Raw genomic sequence first — 23,387 nt, forward strand, 5'->3', positions numbered from 1 at the left:
TGGTGGAGCGCAATTGACAGGGACAAACAGGTTCGAATCCTGGTAAAAGAATTTGTAAATCTGTGGTACAGATCTTGTGGGACCAAACTGCTTAAGTCACCGGTCCGTAAGCTTACACACTACTTACTCTAACTTAAACTAACTTGCGCTATGGACAACACACACCCACGCCCGAGGGAGGACTCGAACCTCCAACGGGGGGCAGCCGAGCGGAGCGTGACAAGACGCCCAGCCAGCACGGCTACCCCGCGCGGCGAATCCTGGTGGTGAAGAAGCTGTTAATCTCAGTATTTCATCACAAGTGGAGCAGATATGTTGGCGAGCAGATCCTGATCAGCAGACTTTAAGCCAGTATTCTGAATAAATCCCAAACCTCTTCATAATGTGACCTTACTGAGTGGTCACGTGGCACTCTTGTTGGTAACCCAACCGTCTGATGGGTACGTTGAGCACGGCGACCCCCTTGCTATTATTCGAAAGAGTCAGGATATTTGTAGGCACCAGGTTCCCTCTCCCCTATCGTCGCCATGAATAAAGTGAACATAAACACGCAAATAACCTATATACAAACTCACTATCGTTACCTGTACGTGAGACAGTTATACCTGAGAAACATGAAATGGACGCTGCCCACGTAGTGTCAATTGGAACGGCTTGTAGCAAGTCCTCAGTCACGTGCTTCATCATCAACATCATCACTAACGTAGCCATTCGTGCTCAGTCAGAAAATGTAGTTGTTTTGAGTTCTCGCTCAAATAAACAACAATGAGGTTAAATAAAACAGTTATTGAATTTTCAGAATTTTTATTTCTTATTAATGTCCTTACAACAATAGTAGATGTACAAAAGTAACATCACTGTTTCTATTTCACTTTTTCCTGATCAAGCATCCACCTTCACGATGACTTTTTCAAGCCATTCATATACTGTCTGAAAGAACAAAAACACGTTTATTCGTAACACATCCCGTTTGCATATGTATGTTTTATCAACATATGCTGAAAAACGTATTGAACATTTGCTGTGTGATAATTAATCTATATCTGTAAAGTAACGAGGCAAAGTAATGTAAAGCGACATTGCAACATCATTTCTGGGTAAAACAGAGGTTTAGAATAAACAGTGACTTGATAAGAATTTATTAGATTGTAACATCAACAGAAGGAGCACAGCAAAAACATATTGGCATCTAAGTGGAGAAAAAAAGTCGAAGACCTTACCGCCAGACATTTATTTTAGAAGTACATTGGATCATGCACACAGGGGTATCTGGAAAAAGTAATGAAGAGAGTGATGTACATATTATTCAAGTATTGTAGTACATCGTGTATAGATTTCGTAATTTGATATGTTTGTGATCTTTGCCCATGGTAAGAATTCAGAGGCGCTAAGCGCGCGAAATTTAAAATATTTTCTCGTGGCACTACGAATAATATTATATGAAGTGAATCGGCGTTTAATAGCGCCACTATTTTGCTGCCGTTCGTCAGGTAAGCAATTTTACGAATTACATTTACGATCTTCAGATGAATAAATTATTGTTATAGTTCAAATTTATAAACACTCGCTGCTTATTTATGGCCATATCTGAGTCACTGATGCTAATAGAATATTAACTAACAAGAGAAGTAATCTTGCTGTTTATGAAATATATAATGTGTGGTGTATTTGTCATTCGGTCTAGAGTGAAATGATCTGAGACTGTTCAAAATGGCTCGGAGTACTATGGGACGTAACTTATGAGGAGATCAGTCCCCTAGAACTTAGAACTACTTAAACGTAACTAACTTAAGGACATCACACACATCCATGCCCGAGGCAGGATTCGAACCTGCGACGATAGCGGTAGCACGGTTCCAAACTGTAGTGCCTAGAACCGTTCGTCCACCCCGGCCGGCCTGAGACTGTTGATGCTCATTTTATTCTGAATAAATTTCGGAGCTGTAACTCCGTGATTTGTTTCAAATAATTTCACTACGATTTACACGTTAAATAACATGATTTTGAGCTATATGCGTTGTCAGTAAAAGCATATATTCTATCACTTAATGTGCTATTAAATACGTTGCACTTTACAATGCAACACAGTAAAATGATTTAACATTATGAAATGTTACTGAACTTCAGTGCTAATGTTGACCATAACAACTGTAAAATGTTGATTTTTATGAGTTTCTTTGAGGAGAACCTTCAGTAGAGTACATGGAGTTGTGCAATAGAATGGTGTTTAATTCAGTCTTACACTTCACAACATTACACACAAGACATTTAATACACTAGGACAGACTGCTGAACGAGTGAATCCATGGTTGCCACTAACTTCTGTACTAATGTTAAGATCTTGAAGTCTTTATAGAAGTTATTTTTGGGTCTAGTAATATACACTCCTGGAAATGGAAAAAAGAACACATTGACACCCGTGTATCAGACCCACCATACTTGCTCCGGACACTGCGAGAGGGCTGTAAAAGCAATGATCACACGCACGGCACAGCGGACACACCAGGAACCGCGGTGTTGGCCGTAATAATGGCGCTAGCTGCGCAGCATTTGGGCATCGCCGCCGTCAGTGTCAGCCAGTTTGCCGTGGCATACGGAGCTCCATCGCAGTCTTTAACACTGGTAGCATGCCGGGACAGCGTGGACGTGAACCGTATGTACAGTTGACGGACTTTGAGCGAGGGCGTATAGTGGGCATGCGGGAGGCCGGGTGGACGTACCGCCGAATTTCTCAACACGTGGGGCGTGAGGTCTCCACAGTACATCGATGTTGTCGCCAGTGGTCGGCGGAAGGTGCACGTGCCCGTCGACCTGGGACCGGACCGCAGCGACGCACGGATGCACGCCAAGACCGTAGGATCGTACGCAGTGCCGTAGGGGACCGCACCGCCACTTCCCAGCAAATTAGGGACACTGTTGCTCCTGGGGTATCGGCGAGGACCATTCGCAACCGTCTCCATGAAGCTGGGCTACGGTCCCGCACACCGTTAGGCCGCCTTCCGCTCACGCCCCAACATCGTGCAGCCCGCCTCCAGTGGTGTCGCGACAGGCGTGAATGGAGGGACGAATGGAGACGTGTCGTCTTCAGCGATGAGAGTCGCTTCTGCCTTGGTGCCAATGATGGTCGTATGCGTGTTTGGCGCCGTGCAGGTGAGCGCCACCACCAGGACTACATACGACCGAGGCACACAGGGCCAACATCCGGCATCATGGTGTGGGGAGCGATCTCCTACACTGGCTGTACACCTCTGGTGATCGTCGAGGGGTCCACTGAATAGTGCACGGTACATCCAAACCGTCATCGAACCCATCGTTCTACCATTCCTAGACCGGCAAGGGAACTTTGCTGTTTCAACAGGACAATGCACGTCCGCATGTATCCCGTGCCACCCAACGTGCTCTAGAAGGTGTAAGTCAACTACCCTGGCTAGCAAGATCTCCGGATCTGTCCCCCATTGAGCATGTTTGGGACTGGATGAAGCGTCGTCTCACGCGGTCTGCACGTCCAGCACGAACGCTGGTCCAACTGAGGCGCCAGGTGGAAATGGCATGGCAAGCCGTTCTACAGGACTACATCCACCATCTCTACGATCGTCTCCATGGGAGAATAGCAGCCTGCATTGCTGCTAAAGGTGGATATACACTGTACTAGTGCCGACATTGTGCATGCTCTGTTGCCTGTGTCTATGTGCCTGTGGTTCTGTCAGTGTGATCATGTGATGTATCTGACCCCAGGAATGTGTCAATAAAGTTTCCCCTTCCTGGGACAATGAATTCACGGTGTTCTTATTTCAATTTCCAGGAGTGTATTTACACTATTTGTCGGAAAAAGTCAAATATGAATTATAACGAATGAGACATCTACTTCTGCATCTAAATCTGTACACCACAGAGTCTGGTGGAGGGTACATCGTGTGCAAGCATCACTTCACTTCCCCCCTTTCTTGTTTCGTGGGAAGAAATACTGTTGGTAGGCCTCCATTTGACCTCGAAATCTCCTTAATTTTCCTTTCATGACCTTTTCTCGGCACATACGCACGAGGAATCAGTACAGTAAACCACACGGTTATGCACAATGCCACTCATGTAGCGTGTGCCACTGGAGTTGGGAGAGCATCTCCGGGAAGCTTTCGCGCTTACTTAATTAACCTAACGAAAAGCACTGCTCCTCTTTGGATCATCTATAATTCCTCGATCATTCCTATCTGGTATACATCCCACAGTGACGAACTAAACTGAGTGCTTAAGCCACAGTATTTCGCCGGCCGCGGTGGTCTCGCGGTTCTAGGCGCGCAGTCCGCAACCGTGCGACTGCTACGGTCGCAGGTTCGAATCCTGCCTCTGGCATGGATGTGTGTGATGTCCTTAGGTTAGTTAGGTTTAAGTAGTTGTAAGTTCTAGGGGACTAATGACCACAGCAGTTTAGTCCCATAGTGGTCAGAGCCATTTGAACCATTTTGAACCACAGTATTTCTTACAGGGTGTCCAGAAAAGGACTCCCTGATTTCAAAATTAAATATCTCGGAAACAAAGATCGATAGAGAAATGGAGTAAACGGTGTGTTTGTTGTGAAAGCTGTAAGAAGTTTATACAGCAGTTTTAAATAATAGCTACAAAAGTTGCTAAGAGATGGCGCTGTGCGCTGTACATCTCATACCAGCATACATAAGTGAAATAATCGTATGAAAACAATCTTTGCAAACAATCACATGACAGTGCTTTCAAAATGTTCACCATTGGCACTGCAGAGGTGGCGCAAACGAAGAATGAAATTCGCCATCTCATTTCGTAGTGTCTTAAGCGAAATGGATTCACATGCCGCAGAGATCGCCGATTCAAGCTCGTCCAGCGTGGCGGGATGCGTCGGGTAGACCATGTCTTTCACTGTACCCCACAAAAAAAAGTCACAGGGGTCAAATCCGGCGAATATGGAGGCCAATCCATGCCTGCACAAGTAAATATGGGATATTCCAAAGCAATGACTCGATTCCCGAAGTATTCCTCAAGAGAGCGAAATACTTGTTCGGTACGATGTGGTCGGGCTCCATCTCGCATAAACCATTCAGTACATGGTCGATCCTCTAACGCTTGGTGTATGGCGACAAATTGTTCCAAAATTGCAACGTAACGTGCACCAGTGACCGTTTCTAGAATGAAAAAAGGGCCAATAATGCCTCTGCTGCATATTGCAGCCCACACAGTAACTTTGAGAGAATACAGGGGTTTCGCTTCACACCAATATGGCTTTTAGGAACCCCAAAATCACCAGATCTGCTTATTCACGTATCCATTCAGGTGGAAGTGTGCTTCATCTGTAAACCAGATGCAGCCAACATCAAATCCTTCACTATTAATCATTGTGAGCATGTGATTAGCAAAGGCAACCCTTTGTTGCACAGCTCGTACGTTTGAATTTTGAATGGAACATGTGTAGGCTCTTTCTCAGTATTTTCTGCGTGCTGGAACGCTTCAAACCAGTCTCGGATGCAATTCTAAGGACAGATGACATTGGATTTCGCTGAATAATTCTAGAAACTGTGGCGATATTTTCAGGCGTAACTGCGGTTTGCTTGCAGACAACATGTCCCACTAGATCATCAGTTACGCTGCCTGTTAGTTGTAATTTTGCGAAGAGCGTACAAATGCTTTTCGCATCGGGTCCTTTTGGAACATCGTGCTTGAAATCTTCGCCTTGTTGCCGTAGGAATCTCTTCTAACCTGTGGTACTCTAGCACCATAAAAACGCGTTGTTCAATGGAGTACATGATTTTAATCTCTTCCTTCGGTACGCTAACCTCCTTTCGCGTTTCAATAATGGAACTGATCGCTCTGGGCTTCGGATCACTATTTATACTAGGCATTACGTATGGCGATTACAGTGCCATCTGTTAGATGCTTTTGTAACTATTATTTCAAACTGCTGTATAAACTTCTTACAGTGTTCACAATAAACATACCGTTTATTGCATTCCTCTATCGATCTTTGTTTTCGAGATATATAATTTGAAATCAGGAAGTCCTTTTCTGGACACCCTGTATGACGCTCGGCAATGGTGTATCTACAGAAAATCATTGCTAGCGAAGTGTGGGAATTTTGTAATGAATAAATAATCTATATCCCGAAATTCTAGAAAGAGCGAAGGAACAACTTTTTAGCCCACTGCCCCCGACCGTACACCCCCACCGACCTCCCCCAATTTCGAATACCTACGGGTTATGACGTACTTGATATTAGCTCTCTGTAATCACAATCGTACATAAAGTTAAATCATTTCATTGCAATTAATTTCAGTACAATCTACACCCTTTAACTCTTGCCACATTTCAAAGAGCTCGGTCGGTGGAATTCATGTATTTCAAAGCTTAGAAATATATGAAGGCAACCTTGTGACATCCTTTTTTGAATTCTCTGCTCTTTTTGTAAATTAAACAACGTTTGCGAGCAAAACATTGTTTCCCATGGAAGGCACTTTGTTCATTCCAAATTTTCGCATAATAAATGGTGTTCAAAATGTGTGTCGCTCTGAGCACTATGGGACTTAACATCTAAGGTCAGCAGTCCCCTAGAACTTAGAGCTACTTAAACGTAACTAACCTAAGGACATCACATACATCCATGTCCGAGGCAGGATTCGAACCTGCGACCGTAGCGGTCACGCGGTTCCACACTGTAGCGCCTAGAACCGCTCGGCGACCCTGGCCGGCAAAATGTGTGTGAAATCTTATGGGGCTTAACTGCTAAGGTCATCAGTCCCTAAGCTTACACACTACTTAACCTAAATTATCCTAAGGACAAACACACATACCCATGCCCGAGGGAGGACTCGAACCTCCGCCGGGACCAGCCGCACAGTCTATGACTGCAGCGCCTGAGACCGTCTGGCTAATCCCGCGTGGCAATAAAGTTGGTTCTGAGGTTGCGTAAAATACATTTTCGGCTACTACTAAAATTGTCTTGAAATTATCCGTATTTTTTAATAGCGATCTTGTATATCTTCGTCAATTTCCCGTTTTCGTGACTGGCCTCTCTTTCAGGAATAATCCCCAGCATTACTAGCAACTTAAATTCGAAGCTAGAACCACCTCTTTTTCCCAGGGACATAAGAGCTTTCGTGGGTGATGACTTCCACGTACAAATTCTTCAAAGCCCACTGCGAGAGCACTGCACGGATTACTTTTACGCTTTTTCTGAAAAGCGTCTGAAGTAGGTGAAACGCCACAGTCGATGTGTAAGGTCGAAGTACTTCTTCATATGTAATTTGTTTCATAAAAACATCAACGTTCCAATTAATATGAATTATTTAAAACATCAATAAATATGCTTCACTCACATATGAAATACTTTGCTCGGATTCGGGATCTATGACGAATTTTCTCCCCAGCTTTGATTTTGACATTCGTTTAGTGACTTTTCTTTTGTAAATAAACACGGTTCAACCAGTACATGACAAATATGATTTGCATGCACAGAGAACCAGCTTTCTGTTAGTATCTTTGGACACTATTTTGATCCACTGAGCCCTGCAGAAAGTTGGCGTACATTATCAGTGTTTATTGTCCAAAGATTTATTTGAGGCATTAAGATACTTTGTAAATTGGACCAAGGGGTTGTTTGACGCCATGAGAATGACCTCACAAGCCTCCATAACAACAGAAGTCGCTTCAGTGGAAGGTTTATAATAACGGAGTTTTCCGCGAGCTGGGCCAGTTACTATGATGGGAGCAACAGTTTCAGCGGATTCGATTCTAATAAACAGTATAGTGGCAACACTGAGATGACACGAAATGGAGGCGAGCTGTGCGGTTTTTGCGGTGCCAATTATAAAATCGTAATAAACAAACATCACAAAAGTTTTTATTTGTTATTTATGAATTCCAAAATCGTCTCGAACATAATACGAAGACATTAACTAGCAACTTTGGAAAAGCCAACGACCACAACATAGGTATGTCCACGGGAGTTACAGATTCTGCTGACTGGACCTCGCCATTAACGGACAAAATATGGAAAATATGGAAAATATGGAAAATATGGAATCGTAGCCAGATCTCGTTTTTAGAAGGGGTCGAAGTTAATCTGTGTGCCAGAGGTTACTTCTTTTGGTCAGCAGTCATCTCGTTGGTTTGATGAGGCCCGCTATGATTTCCTTTCCTGCGTTAATCCCTCCATGTCAGAGTGACAATCAGTTATTTGTTGGATACATTCCACTCTCTGTCTTACTCAACAGTTCTTGCGTTTTGCATCTCCTTCTGGTGCCATGAAGGTTACTTCCTGATGTCTTCACCCACGTCCTACAATTGTGTCCCTCCTTCTCGTCAAAGTTTTTGACCCGTTGCTTTCCTCGACAATCCTGTGTAGAGCCTCCTCATAAATTACCTAATCTGTCCGCCTAATTTTCAACATTCTCCTGTGCAACCTCATCTGAAACGCTTAGATTGTCTTCTGTTCTAGGTTCCCCACAGCCCATTTGCCACTACCATTCAATGCTGTGGACCAGAACGTACATTCTCAGAAACTTCTTCCTCTGTTTAAGGCTGTCGTTTGATGCTAGTGGACTCTTTTGGCCGGGAATGCCTTCTTTGCGTGTTCTGCTAAGGCCCACCTTGCTTCGTCCGTCGAGGATTATTTTGCTTCTAAGGCAGCAGAATTCGTTGACGTCGTGTACGCCTCGATTCCCAATGTTGATGGTAAATTTCTCACTAGTCTGATTTATGCTACTACTCATAACTTTTTCTTTATTCGGTTTACTATCAATCTGTGATGTGTGCTCATTAGAATGTACATTAGATTCAACTCGTCCTGAAGCTCTTCCTTACTTTCATTGACGATAACATTGCCATCAGCGAATCTTATCAGTGACATCTTCTCAATCTGAATTTCACTCCAACTCCTGAACCTTTCATTCATTTTGTAGGACAGCCACAAATCGCAATCAGAATTTTTTACTGGTCAGTTTAGTTCAGTTCGACAAGGACGTCGTAAAAACCTGTCGAATTTACACTGTGTAATTTCAAAAGAATTAATTAAATTTCCAATATGATAACTTACGTTCAAACTAGTTGGCTGATTACCTTGCCGATATCAGAGATTAAGCTGGTGGTCAGTGTCTCTAATGTCTATGATCAAGACTTTTATGTCAGTTTAACATTCCACACCGAAACACTTCCTAAGTTCCACAGTATCTGACGATGCTCTTGTTAAACTGCGTGATACTGGCCAATAAAAGACATTGACTGCGGTTTATGACTGTCTTGAAAACTTCATTTCAACAGTAGTTGTTTGCCTATAAGGAATGGCCGTTCTCGCTTTCTTTTATTTCCGCCATTGGTTCTTCTGTGTAGACTGAACAGCAGCAGCTACAGACTATCGTCTTGTCTCATACCTTTTGTAACCCGAGCCCATTATTCTTGGTCTTCCATTCTTATTGTTCCCTCTCGGTTCTTCTACATATTGTTTACTACCTGTTTTACCCCGTAGCTTATACCTACTTAGTAATAACCTACAGACTCGCTGGTTACACCTCAGGCTGCCAGCTTACCTCGTAGCCCTTGGCCTCCATTCCCTCGGACATGCAGTCGCCTGCGACGACCCCGCATTCGCAGTAGCCACTGCATCCTGTAACTGTGATACAAAAAGGCACAATGTCAGCGACTGTAGCACACGTGTGACGGAACAAACGTGTCACTTCCGTCCCATCTAGCTTCATAAGATTATTCTCTCAATATACACATCCTTAAACAATTGTTTAAACAAAGGGCGATTCATATACAAGAGGCATGTAAGAGAACTTCAATAAACATCTACATCTACGTCCATACTCCGCCAGCCATCTTACAGTATGAGGGAGCGGGTTTTTCTGGTACTATCACCTCACCATCTACCTACTGCTCCTTTGTCTATTTCATTTGCTAATGTCGCTTGGGAAGAACGACTGCACTTCAACCTCTCCATTAGCTCTAATGTGTCTGGTTTTCGAAGGTTTTTTATTAGGTTGCCTTCTTGTGTCTCTGTCTATTCGGTACAAATTCTGCAGTTGATTCTAAACTAACTTTCCGATGTGCTAGAGCTATGGAGCTTATAACATAGCTCAGATCTGGATGACGATTCAATATAAATTCGCTTTCATGTCTGTCTTATCAACATGTGTGGGAATGGGAGTCAAAATGGTTGCTAAAACCTGATATCTCGCGTGCTCTGCAGGACAGGCGTGTTGCTCAGATAGTACCAGAATGCATTATCGTTGAGCAGAGAGAGGGAGGAAGAGGAAAAGGATATCACTTTCTTGTCAGTTTGCATTGATTTTAAACTAACTTCGTGATGAGCTGGAAACTTAAAATTTTAAATATGGCTCAGAACTGGAAGGCAGTTATATATTAACTCTCTTTCTTGTGCAGCGTGTGGCGCAGGACACATTTGTGTACCGATGCCATTTCGCGCTTTTCCTGTTCTACTCATAAAGGGATCGCGGGAAGAACGGTCACTGGTAAGTGTATCTCTAATTTTTACCTTCACTCTCTTTTCGCGAGGTATACAGAGATTCGTTGAGTCAGGCGAAGAGAAACTGAAATAAACCGGAAATTTACGACATGTCTGCTTTGTACTGTCATCAAAATTTTTGAAATTGATTGAAACATTTCAAATACACTCATAGAACAATAAAATTCAGAGAGAGTATGTTCTGGTAACAAGAGAGCGACATATCACTTCCTGCAATATGTGTTCATGAAATGAGAACAACTATTTAAATGAAAATTAATTATTAATATGGCACGTTTTTAATCGGACCAAAAAGTATAAAATAATTTCTCCCAATCACGTACAGATTCCTAGCCTCTTACGAATAGTCCTGATAACTTGTGACTAAAATACTTTTAAGATTTAAAACGAAAAACATCGGGTGCATGCAATACATAAATAATTGGCCCATGAATACTTCACCTCCTTACTAATGCACTGGTTGCTAATTGACGCCTGCGTAGTTCACCACCTTGCTATTATCTGCTGGATGCTCTCCAGGTTTTTAATTTCAAATGTTACAACCAACTACACCGTTATTAAAAATTCCTTAATTTTGGCAGTTGTATTTCTGTGGGGTTAGGAATCTCTACGGGGCTAAGAAAAATTATTTTATACTTTTTAGTTCGATTTAAAAACGTACTCGATTAATAATTCATTTTCATTTACTTGATTATTCTGTTCCGTTAAGAGCGACGTGTTGATTTCTATCTGAAAGGAATACAGTCACAAATCTCGTCTGAGACTCGAAAACTCGTATTCTGTTTTTTCTAAACGACAGTGAGAATTAAATCAATAGCCTTCGTCAAGTCAAGGAAGACAGCATGAATCCTGACGTGATGTCTATGCCTCCCTTGTCTCATGATTGAACAGAGTGAGCTGAATTTCGCTACATCCCTGTTTGCTGGATCCATGTTGATATATAAAGATAACTTTTTAGTTCTTCAGAGATGTCACAATAGGTGACTATAAAATATGTTAAGTAATTCTACGATAGACTGATGTCAGCAACATAGGTCTGTCGCCCCTTCTTTGAAGCGGTAATGACGTGCACTTCCACCAGGTACTGGCTGCCCTTCGTTGCCCCAGCGACATACGATACAGTACTGCTAGAAGGGGTGCAAGTCCATTTGCATGATCTCTGTAGTTTCTCAGAGACAGAGTACACGCAAATAATTTGGACAATACCTGTACAGATGACGTGGTATGTGAGCGGACAAGTGTAGTGCTGGGGGATCCGTTGTGAACGGCTATTTCACAGTAGGAGAGGTGGATTTGGACTGCTGAAGCCTACGCACAAATCGTAAGCTACAGTGGCGAGTGAGCAAACTATTATATTAACAGATTATGTCAGAACTACGAATAATTCAACAAATGTAGGTGATCAGAGGCCGTATTTTACCGCTAGAGAACAAAGAAAGCAAGTCCGACCAAATGCTGCCAGAATGAAATCTCATGAAATAAAAAAGGGGAAAAACGGTAGCGTAGCGGACAATGTCGCTTACTACGATACTTACAATGCAAAATAAAGAACATATGTCAGGTGGAAGTTGTGTCAGTTTCATGACAACTTGTATTACCAGAAACCAAATTTTCTTCTACTTCTTCCACATATTTCCGAAGTAGTAAGGCCTTGGGATGTACTAGTAACTATGCTTTATTCCATTTATTCCGCTACTGGAAAAGTGAGGTGTTTTTGCAGTACTTTCAAACGAAGTTTTCGATGTCGTTTTTGCTTGCTCCTTTGTCTCTTCTGACATAAACTATTGGCATAGTGTATAATCGCACGTGCCTGCATATGCAGGAATTCCACTGCTTCTGCTGTGTCCGAAGACTGCGGGGCCACTCTGTGTAGCAAAGAGATAGGAATGAGAGTGGTCGAAGTACCGACCTTGCAGATGACAGTCAGTTTGGGAGCCCTACCTTTGGAACAAATGTGTAGAATAACACAGAGCTCTCGACAAGAACGCGTTTCTGTTCAGGAAACACGTTACTTTTTGCAGTCGTTACGTCATCCTGTCCAGACACCTTCCGCTACTGACGATCGCTTCTCAAGGTGTCGATATGGCATCATCTGCACCATCGGAGTGGCACAAAGTTCTGAAAGAAGGCTGCCTTCCAGCCGTCAATAGTAGTGTTAGTACTGTCAAAAACGTGTGAGCGCAGCCAGTGCTATTCGAGCAGTAGCAATCTGTAGTGAAGTAGAAGTGGATAGTTCCTGTGAACTATTGTGGGTGGAGGTTACACTCAACAACCGAACTAGGTTAATAATTGGCTCCTTTTACCGACCTCCCGACTCAGCAGCATTAGTGGCAGAACAACTGAGAGAAAATTTGGAATACATTTCACATAAATTTTCTCTGCATGTTATAGACTTAGGTGGAGATTTCAATTTACCAGATATTGACTGGGACCTCGAGCAATTAAACAGAGGACCGACTCGTGGAGATAACATCTTGGAACTACTGATAACAAGCAGACCCGAACTTTTCGACTCTGTATGTGCAGAACAGGGAATCAGTTGTCACAAGGCCTTTGCAGCATCCCTGAATATGGAAGTTAATAGGAATATAAAAAAAGGTAGGAAGGTTTATGTGTTTAGCAAGAGTAATAGAAGGCAGATTTCAGACTACCTAACAGATCAAAACGAAAATTTCTGTTCCGACACTGACAATGTTGAGTGTTTATGGAAAAAGTTCAAGGCGATCGTAAAATGCGTTTTAGACAGGTACGTGCCGAGTGAAACTGTGAGAGACGGGAAAAACCCATAGTGGTACAACAACAAAGTTAGGAAACTACTGCGAAAGCAAAGAGAGCTTCACTCCAAGTTTAAACGCAGCCAAAACCTCTCAGACAAACAGAAGCTAAACGATGTCAAAGTTAGCGTAAGGATGGCTATGCGTGAAGCGTTCAGTGAATTCGAAAGTAAAATTCTATGTACCGACTTGACAGAAAATCCTAGGAAGTTCTGGCCTTACGTTAAATCAGTAAGTGGCTCGAAACAGCATATCCATACACTCCGGGATGATGATAGCATTGAAACAGAGGATGACATCCGTAAAGCTGAAATACTAAACACCTTTTTCCAAAGCTGTTTCACAGAGGAAGACAGCACTGCAGTTCCTTCTCTAAATCCTCGCACAAACGAAAAAATGACTGACATCGAAATAAGTGTCCAACGAATAGAAAAGCAACTGGAATCACTCAACAGAGGAAAGTCCACTGGACCTGACGGGATACCAATTCGATTCTACACAGAGTACGCGAAAGAACTTGCCCCCCTTCTAACAGCCGCGTAGCGCAAGTCTCTAGAGGAACGGAAGGTTCCAAATGATTGGAAAAGAGCACAGGTAGTCCCAGTCTTCAAGAAGGGTCGTCGAGCAGATGCGCAAAACTATAGACCTATATCTCTGACGTCGATCTGTTGTAGAATTTTGGAACATGTTTTTTGCTCGAGTATCATGTCGTTTTTGGAAACCAAGAATCTACTCTGTAGGAATCAACATCGATTCCGGAAACAGCGATCGTGTGAGACCCAACTCGCTTCATTTGTTCATGAGACCCAGAAAATATTAGATACAGGCTCCCAGGTAGATGCTATTTTTCTTGACTTCCGGAAGGCGTTCGATACAGTTCCGCACTGTCGCCTGATAAACAAAGTAAGAGCCTACGGAATATCAGACCAGCTGTGTGGCTGGATTGAAGAGTTTTTAGCAAACAGAACACAGCATGTTGTTATCAATGGAGAGACGTTAAAGTAACCTCTGGTGTGCCACAGGGGAGTGTTATGGGACCATTGCTTCTCACAATATATATAAATGACCTAGTAGATAGTGTCGGAAGTTCCATGCGGCTTTTCGCGGATGATGCTGTAGTATACAGAGAAGTTTCAGCATTAGAAAATTGTTGCGAAATGCAGGAAGATCTGCAGCGGATGGGCACTTGGTGCAGGGAGTGGCAATTGACCCTTAACATAGACAAATGTAATGTATTGCGAATACATAGAAAGAAGGATCCTTTATTGTATGATTATATGATAGCGGAACAAACACTGGGAGCAGTTACTTCTGTAAAATATCTGGGAGTATGCGTGCGGAACGATTTGAAGTGGAATGATCGTATAAAATTAATTGTTGGTAAGGCGGATACCAGGTTGAGATTCATTAGGAGAGTCCTTAGGAAATGTAGTCCATCAAAAAAGGAGGTGGCTTACAAAACACTCGTTCGACCTATACTTGAGTATTGCTCATCAGTGTGAGATCCGTACCAGATCGGGTTGACGGAGGAGATAGAGAAGATCCAAAAAAGAGCGGCGCGTTTCGTCACAGGGTTATTTGGTAACCGTGATAGCGTTACGGAGATGTTTAACAAACTCAAGTGGCAAACTGTGCAAGAGAGGTGCTCTGCATCGCTGTGTAGCTTGCTCGCCAGGTTTCGAAAGGGTGCGTTTCTGGATGAGGTATCGAATATATTGCTTCCCCCTACTTATACCTCCCGAGAAGATCACGAATGTAAAATTAGAGAGATTAGAGCGCGCACGGAGGCTTTCAGACAGTCGTTCTTCCCGCGAACCATATGAGACTGGAACAGGAAAGACAGGAAATGACAGTGGCACGTAAAGTGCCCTCCGCCACACACCGTTGGGTGGCTTGCGGAGTATAAGTATAGATGTAGATAGAATCTGGTTGGCATTAGGAGTGCGTAATTAATAGTAATTAATTGGTTTTTTCGATTATTTTAATGAAGCAGTTAATCGTATCGACTGATTGTATCTTGAAATCGATTATTCGATTAGTTGTTATGTTACGGTTTATTTATTTCTACAAATCATTCCCCTAAACCTACTTTTTATGATGAAAAAGCTTGTGCTAAGAAAATCGGTGCTATAAAACTTCAATTTCTCATTTGTTGGACTTAGTAAATTCATTTATCTCTCTTCTGAACTTTACAGTGTAATGGTAACTGGGGTACTGGAGTACATGATTGTCTTTTATAGTCGCATGGTTAAGTTTCAAGTTATTCATCAGATGTATTATATTTCCCAAACGTTCAGGGTCTTGAATCACAACTTACATTTGCATCAGCCTTTATCCCCTTCCTCAAAATGTTTCCGTACTACACTTGTTTTTCTTAGTCCCATGATTTTATCTTAGCACGTAATAACTTGGAAAGTGTACCACAATAGTTAAGCTAGGTTACAGAAGAAATTCCGACTGCCTGGAAGACGGGCGGTGAGAAGAGGGTAAATAACACTGCTGCCGTGTGGTGAGACTACGTGGGTGAGTGAATGTTTACTTATTACCGCCTTGTGTTGATTACTCTCTGGTTCGTGCGTATCGTACCAATTGACAGTTATGGTATAATTTACGGCACATGTAACAAGGTCTGGTGAAAGCACGTCATAGAGACGTAGAGATTCGAACACACATGTTACTTTTATTTCTCAATAGACACACAACACAGAAGACTATGACATGCTATATAAGAGCAACTACTGTTAGATCTCTGATGGCAACAGCTGTAAACAGTACACAGTCGGCGTGAAATGTTCAGCCTTATGCGAACGTTATGCAATGAATACTAGGGAAGTACAACGGCAGCTCGTTTTGTATTATCGCGAAATATGGAAGATAGTGTCACAGACGTGATACGTGAATTGGAGTGCCAGTCATTAAAACACAGGCGTTTTTCGTTGCGCGGGATCTTCTCATGAAATTTCAATCACCAAATTTCTACTCCGATTGCGAAAATATTGTGTTGGCACCCACCTACTTAGGGAGAATTGATCATCACAATAAAATAAGAGAAATCAGGGCTCGCACAGCAAAATTTAAGTGCTCGTTTTTCCCGCATGCTGTTATAGAGTGGAACGGTAGAGAGACAGCTTGAAGGTGGTTCATTGAACCCTCTACCAGGCACATTATTGTGAACAGCAGGGTGTTCACGTAGATGTAGATATAGAAGAGTTCAACTTGTTTCCGTAAAGCTATACCTATACAACAAGCTAACACACAACAGATATCAAACAAAAAAGGAAAGATTGAAACAATTAATCTTAAGGGTGTAAGACTGTGTAACATTAATTATCTTCAAGAAAATATCGTTATATCCATAATCGATTATCATACTAATTACGTTTAATCGACTAACAGCAATGAATCGCCAACCGTAGTTGGCGTGTTAACATCACAGGAAGTGAACACTCAGGCAGTGTGTGCGCGAAATAAGCTGAAATAACTGGTGAGTACAAACGCTAATGAACATTAGTCGGAGCAGTAGGCGCAGAACAAGAGACTAAAGTTGTTTTTTAGAGCGTCGTAGTCTCAACAATCAGCCACAACGCTAACACAAACCTAACGGTATTAAAGATCGGCAGTTTATCCGTGTTCTTTCAGACAAGTCCGAAAGAACAGATACAACGCGTTCATACAAGTGATTCGACCTTCAGTGCGATTGCGCAATATCGTTCGGCCTGCAGCAGGCAACTAAAGTTAGGGAGCATGTTGGATATGGAAGGGGACTGCGTATAGGTGGCTCTAGGGGGGAAGGCTAGTCTCCCCGGGAGAGTATCGAGACAGTCTGCGCACTTGAGATGAACATCGTGACCGGATGGCGCAGTGTTGAACGCAACTACCTAGTTAGCAGGAAATCCGGGGTACAAATCCCGATTCAGCACGTGGAGCACCCATTTTCACTCGTCGCTGCTGATTATGCATAAATTCGCGATGCAGCTGATTTCATCAATTCCTTTCTTTTCCTTTATTTTCTTCCATCACCTTCAATGTATCATACATAATGTGTACCACCTCACTACTGTTTCGATGATGTTTTCTCATCATGCAGATTTCTACTTGAATAGTTACCCATAATTCGTTTGACGTGATTCAGGGGAACTGCAGTAAAACGTTAAAGATTTCTGGGTGGGGAGTTTGCACGAAGATTGTTTCGAATGTGAGTCCAGCGTCATCTGCTGGGACACGTTATTCAGGACAGAGGTTGGAAGGGAAGTAGAGAAGCAGCAGGGAACTGGATGCTTAAGAGGAGTGATCGCGCAGATTATCTGGAAGTGCACTGCCCGAGCTCGTAGACCGATGACGGAGTTCGAGTACCGGTGTGGCACACACGAGGAATAATCATAAAGTTTATTAGTACTCTACATGTTGACGCTTCAATCGACATGACGACTGACAATCTTGTGTGTATCAGTCTGCATCTTGGCTTTTAGGAAGTTCCCACCTCGTTGTCATTCTGTAAATGCCAACCACGCAACATTTTCGTCGTACGAGGAAGAGGAAGATGCCACTGGGTGTTATGTGAGGACAATACGTGGGTGTGAGGCAAAATCTGGTAGCCCCAAGAAGCAGCACGTTGGACTGTGTACTGTTCAGAATGAGCACGGGCTTTCCCGTGAAGCCAATAAACCTTATAGTTTCCAGTGAGCCTCCTGTAACTTCGTCAGGACATGCCACTATTACATCTCTTTGACGGTTTGCCTCTTACGAGAATTATTTGTTAGCAACACATCACGGCAGCCTTGAGAACGCAGCAGCAACTTCCCCGATGTTGGCTGCGTCTTTGCCATTTCGGTGCTAAGGATTCTAAATTTTCTCACAGCTTGCTTTGTTCCTCTGTCTCGGGGTCGAAATGGTGCACACAGCACTCCCCCCCCCCCCCCCCACCCACCCACTCATTCGATGACGAAAGAAGTCTCTTTATACAGTATAGCTTCGATTGTGATAAGGTAGTCCTCATACACTAGGGGCTCCTCTTCTCTTGTGATCCTCGTCATTCAGACTTATTTGACCTCACTGGAACCAGCTGCCACATCTGTTATACGATGTCATACGATGGAGTGTTGTTTCCGTACATTTTCATCGAGCGTCGATTGTGGCACCATTGTTTACTTTTCAATTGAGGAAACGGCTAATTCTACGGTACTTCACTTCATCAAAGGGCTGCCCCATTTTGTTTATTCTCATCCAAAGGCGCGATATGATACTGTGGTGCCAAGATGACTACCTTATTTAGTAAGTGCTAGGAAGCTGCAATTAGTCAGATTACGAAGAGGAAGGAAATACCATACGAAGAACTGACTTCGGGGCAGGCACAGGCGCAGGAACAGCTGAGATGTCATCAGCAAACGAGCATAGGATGCAGTAACGTGTTGGAGGGAGGAGTTGGGAAGGAACTGGTACGCCGTACTCGACTCTGCCCTGTAAGAGGCACAAACCAGATTCAGAACGACGTTACACGCTGAGACGGAAGCTACCTGCCTCCTGCTGCTGGAAACCTACCATTGGTGGGTGCAACTGAGCCACGAGAAGTGCATTCTGTCGAGTACATAACCAAACTGGCGTGCTCAAAAACCGATTGCCAGCCTGGAAAAAAATAACCAGGCACGCAGACGCAGACGACCCAAACGGACCAGCCGAAGCTCCGCCTAAGTTAGTCGCCATCGAAGCTGTAAAGGCGACACAAGTGAACGCGGAGACCCTCCCTCGGGCTATCCCAGAGGTCGCCCCGAGAACAGCGATCAGTATGACGTAGAGAGCGAAATATGTGGTAACTCCAGCAATTCCAACTAGGGTTTACGGAGGCCTCCCTCGGACAAAAGGTGAATACTGGAGTTGTTCCAAATACTCCCCCCCCCCCCCCTTATTGTCAATTGGGAGATTAGTCCACCCATAACCCAGTAGTCCCTTAAAATTCGAAACGAAAATAAAATCCAAATTAGTACACATACATGCAACGTAAGTTAATAAAGGCAAGACTTTGTACCCAGTACTTCAGAAGGCTAGTGGAAAACGAAACAGACAAGCGGTCATTTCATCAGCACACCTGATGATATCAAGGTGGACGCTTGCTGAAATATTATACCTACTGGACACTGACTTCTGGCCGTTCACACGTGAACTGTTTCGTCAAACCAATACCGAATTTATTTTTCAGGCGATAATTAAAACTTTATGATTTTCCGACTTGATTCTTACAGGCACATTTTCCGACAATGTTACTGCAAAACACGTTGGGCCACTAGAGAGTTTCCTAAAACAGTTTCCTGCAAGGAAAGAGCGGTAATAGATGAAATACAAAGAGTGACGTATGAGACATGGTTCGTACCTTTCGCAGCGCAGTTTTCGGCGACTTCGATCGCAGCTGCTTTCTTCTGCTGGTCTTTCATTAGCTCAGGACAGTGATTGATGTGTTCCTTCAGAAAATCCACGTCGTATTCACCATCAGAGTTGAGCTGAAAACAAACATAACGTAAAGAATTTTACAGTGATAAGTGACAACGTAGCAAGTAGGGTACTCAAAGAGACCTTTGGGGAAAGGAGAAGTACCTATATGAACATTAAGCTGCTCCAATGGCAAGCTGATAAAGACAAAGGAGGGAAAGTTGAAAGGCGGAAGGACAACGTAGGCGGTCTTTACAGTGTGATTCCTTGACGATGTTACAAACTTCCAGGGACGCTGTGGAAGAGGAAATGTATGAATTTGAGGTAATGGACCCAGGCCCGCAAACGACCGGGTCCCAACCTAAAATGTTGTAATATTTCTGTTAGGGGAATACATGTACCAGTACGGCTGTTGCCAAGTTTGTAGCGTAGTCAGTCCCGACGAGCACTGAGCTGTAGACGTTGGCATACTAAGCACTGATATGAGCAGTCCTGGTTCGCAATGTTTGTGCCATAGAAAAATGGAGTCTGTGTTTACAGTTTGACGTAATAACTGAAATAAATCGTTGTAGCTACGTCATAAGTTGCATTAAGAAGTGCTCTCCTCTATTTCCTGATGGTGATTAGTTTCGAACACATATGTCCAGGTTCAAATCATCCGTATAGTAAGTGTGACAATACAAGCGAAAGCCAATGCACAAAAACTGCCCCTGCACTAATGGTCAGAGCAGCACTATGGCCGACTCAACCAAAGTAAAAGGATAGACGCAGGTGTCCGAGACTAGTCACTATCAACAAATAGAGAAGGATACTTGTTAATGCAGCTTATGATAAAGCTGCCACGATTTATTTCAATTTTAAAACAAGATGCATGTTGCAAGTTGACGTACGAATTTCGTTCAACCCGAATGAAATGGAGCTGCAGCCTTTGGCGGAACTCGGAGACATGATTTTCGTATGTGGGCAAACAAATGGAAGCAGCTGAGAATCGAGCGACTTTCCAACGATTAAGTGAATGAGGGCAATTCGTACCACAGTACGACGATCGAGGAATTCGACGAACTACACGGACTCCTAACTTAGATGATTCAGTGCTTGCTAGAGTGGATGACGTGCTTGCAGTCACCAATCTATCAGCTGCATTACTAATGAATGTTTCGCAGTATTATGTGGCGAGTATTAAGGGTACCATCAACAGAGAGTTCAGGCTTTGAATCCTGCTGTCTTCGGACTTCGTGTTGTCTTCAGTCAACGATTCTTTAGGATCCTTGCAGTCGATCATCTATTGCGCATGTACATTTCGCGGACGAGGCCCCTTTCATCACAGATGGCATGCTCATGACTTGCAATAATCATGTTTGGACCGATGAGAATATCTACGCTACAGTTATCAAGAGCCATCAACACAGATTATCCGTCAACGTATAGGCATTTCAGTGACAATGTAAATGGTCAGTTTCTTCCTTATCCCCGCTAAAATGCACTAGTGTATGAAGCATTAATGAGAGACATAACACTCAGGTACCTGGAAAATATCAGACTTGTTATTCGTGAACGGATACCGTTCTACGTGATCGAGGCACATCTCATTTTGGTCTAAGAATTCGTGAATTCCCGAATTAGCCATGCCCTGGAAAGTGTATAGGCACAGGACGTCACTTAATTTCTCCTTGTGGGGCCATGTGAAAAGTCTTGTGTACGAGACGAATGTCGAGAATGAAGAGGAACTCCTGGTAAGAATTCTCGCTGCCTGCAACACTGAGATATTAGGATGGGTATGACAGAACTTTGTACAGCTATGCTATGCCTTCATTGACGGTAGGCGGACTCCATTTTGACCATCTGTTGTAAATTTTACAGTTTGTGATGCAGGTAAATGGAATGCATTATTACTGTACCGTAGACTTAGGATTTTCGGTCTCTCGACTCCAAATTATGTACACCGTTACTAGTCCATCAACAGGGGGAATTCTAGACGTTATGACTAAGGTGCAGATGTTGGGGCCCTTGGTTTGACCCCTGTGTGAGGTTATGGAGGTTATGGCGGAAGTGGAGTAGATTTTCGCTTACAGCTTTCGACTCCAACGTTTCCGGACTAGGGTACTTTTCCTCAAACTTGACACATTTACCGTTATACATAATCCCTGATCGTTTGTAACATCATCACGGAATCACCCTATATAACGGAAACAAATTTGAGGACATTATTACAGAAAGAGAAAAGGGAGGAAATGAAGTTGAAATTGGAGGTATAATACTTTCAGGAGAATTTGAGAGGCCTCTAAAAGACGTAAGTCGAAACAAGCCCTTAGAGAAGACGGTATTCTTTCTGAATTACTGAGATCCTTTTATAAGCCAGCCATGACAAAACTATTCAGTCTTTCATGTAAGATATATGAGACAGGTTTAAAGCACTCCCCACACCTTACCGGTGAACTAGCCAGTTGGTACTGAATATAGCTTACTCCTCTTCAAATTTCACCGTTCCACAATCACTATGCACTCGATCATGATGCTGACTTATCAAGCCGCCAACTCTTTTACCTCAACATCAGGACATTTACTGATCTACACTCCTGGAAATGGAAAAAAGAACACATTGACACCGGTGTGTCAGACCCACCATACTTGCTCCGGACACTGAGAGAGGGCTGTACAAGCAATGATCACACGCACGGCACAGCGGACACACCAGGAACCGCGGTGTTGCCCGTCGAATGGCGCTAGCTGCCCAGCATTTGTGCAACGCCGCAGTTTGCCGCAGTTTGCCGTGGCATACGGAGCTCCATCGCAGTCTTGAACACTGGTAGCATGCCGCGACAGCGTGGACGTGAACTGTATGTGCAGTTGACGGACTTAGAGCGAGGGCGTATAGTGGGCATGCGGGAGGCCTGGTGGACGTACCGCCGAATTGCTCAACACGTGGGGCGTGAGGTCTCCACAGTACATCGATGTTGTCGCCAGTGGTCGGCGGAAGGTGCACGTGCCCGTCGACCTAGGACCGGACCGCAGCGACGCACGGATGCACTCCAAGACCGTAGGATCCTACGCAGTGCCGTAGGGGACCGCACCGCCACTTCCCAGCAAATTAGGGACACTGTTGCTCCTGGGGTATCGGCGAGGACCATTCGCAACCGTCTCCATGAAGCTGGGCTACGGTCTTCCGCTCACACCCCAACACCGTGCAGCCCGCCTCCAGTGGTGTCGCGACAGGCGTGAATGGATGGACGACTGGAGACGTGTCGTCTTCAGCGATGAGAGTCGCTTCTGCCTTGGTGCCAATGATGGTCGTATGCGTGTTTGGCGCCGTGCAGGTGAGCGCCACAATGAGGACTGCATACGACCGAGGCACACAGGGCCAACACCCGGCATCATGGTGTGGGGAGCGATCTCCTACACTGGCCGTACACCTCTGGTGATCGTCGAGGGGACACTGAATAGTGCACGGTACATCCAAACCGTCATCGAACCCATCGTTCTACCATTCCTAGATCGGCAAGGGAACTTGCTGTTCCAACAGGACAATGCACGTCCGCATGTATCCCGTGCCACCCAACGTGCTCTAGAAGGTGTAAGTCAACTACCCTGGCCAGCAAGATCTCCGGATCTGTCCCCCATTGAGCATGTTTGGGACTGGATGAAGCGTTGTCTCACGCGGTCTGCACGTCCAGCACGAACGCTGGTCCAACTGAGGC

The 23,387-nt window shown here is 43.9% G+C and overlaps 1 protein-coding gene across 1 annotated transcript in view; it reads right to left on the reverse strand.

Moving 5' to 3' along the window:
* Positions 1-784: 784 nt before the first annotated feature.
* The window catches only part of LOC126266780 (uncharacterized), a 50,770-nt gene continuing 28,167 nt past the window's right edge, over positions 785-23,387 (reverse strand). The window contains exons 5-7 of the mRNA XM_049971319.1: positions 19,637-19,763; positions 9,540-9,622; positions 785-930 (exon numbers count right to left, since the gene is read on the reverse strand). Of these exons, the coding sequence (XP_049827276.1) occupies positions 883-930; positions 9,540-9,622; positions 19,637-19,763 (258 nt within the window). The 3' untranslated portion in view covers positions 785-882. The remainder of the gene's footprint in view (positions 931-9,539; positions 9,623-19,636; positions 19,764-23,387) is intronic.

Source organism: Schistocerca gregaria, chromosome 4, assembly GCF_023897955.1.
Source record: "Schistocerca gregaria isolate iqSchGreg1 chromosome 4, iqSchGreg1.2, whole genome shotgun sequence".
Lineage (NCBI taxonomy): Eukaryota > Metazoa > Arthropoda > Insecta > Orthoptera > Acrididae > Schistocerca > Schistocerca gregaria.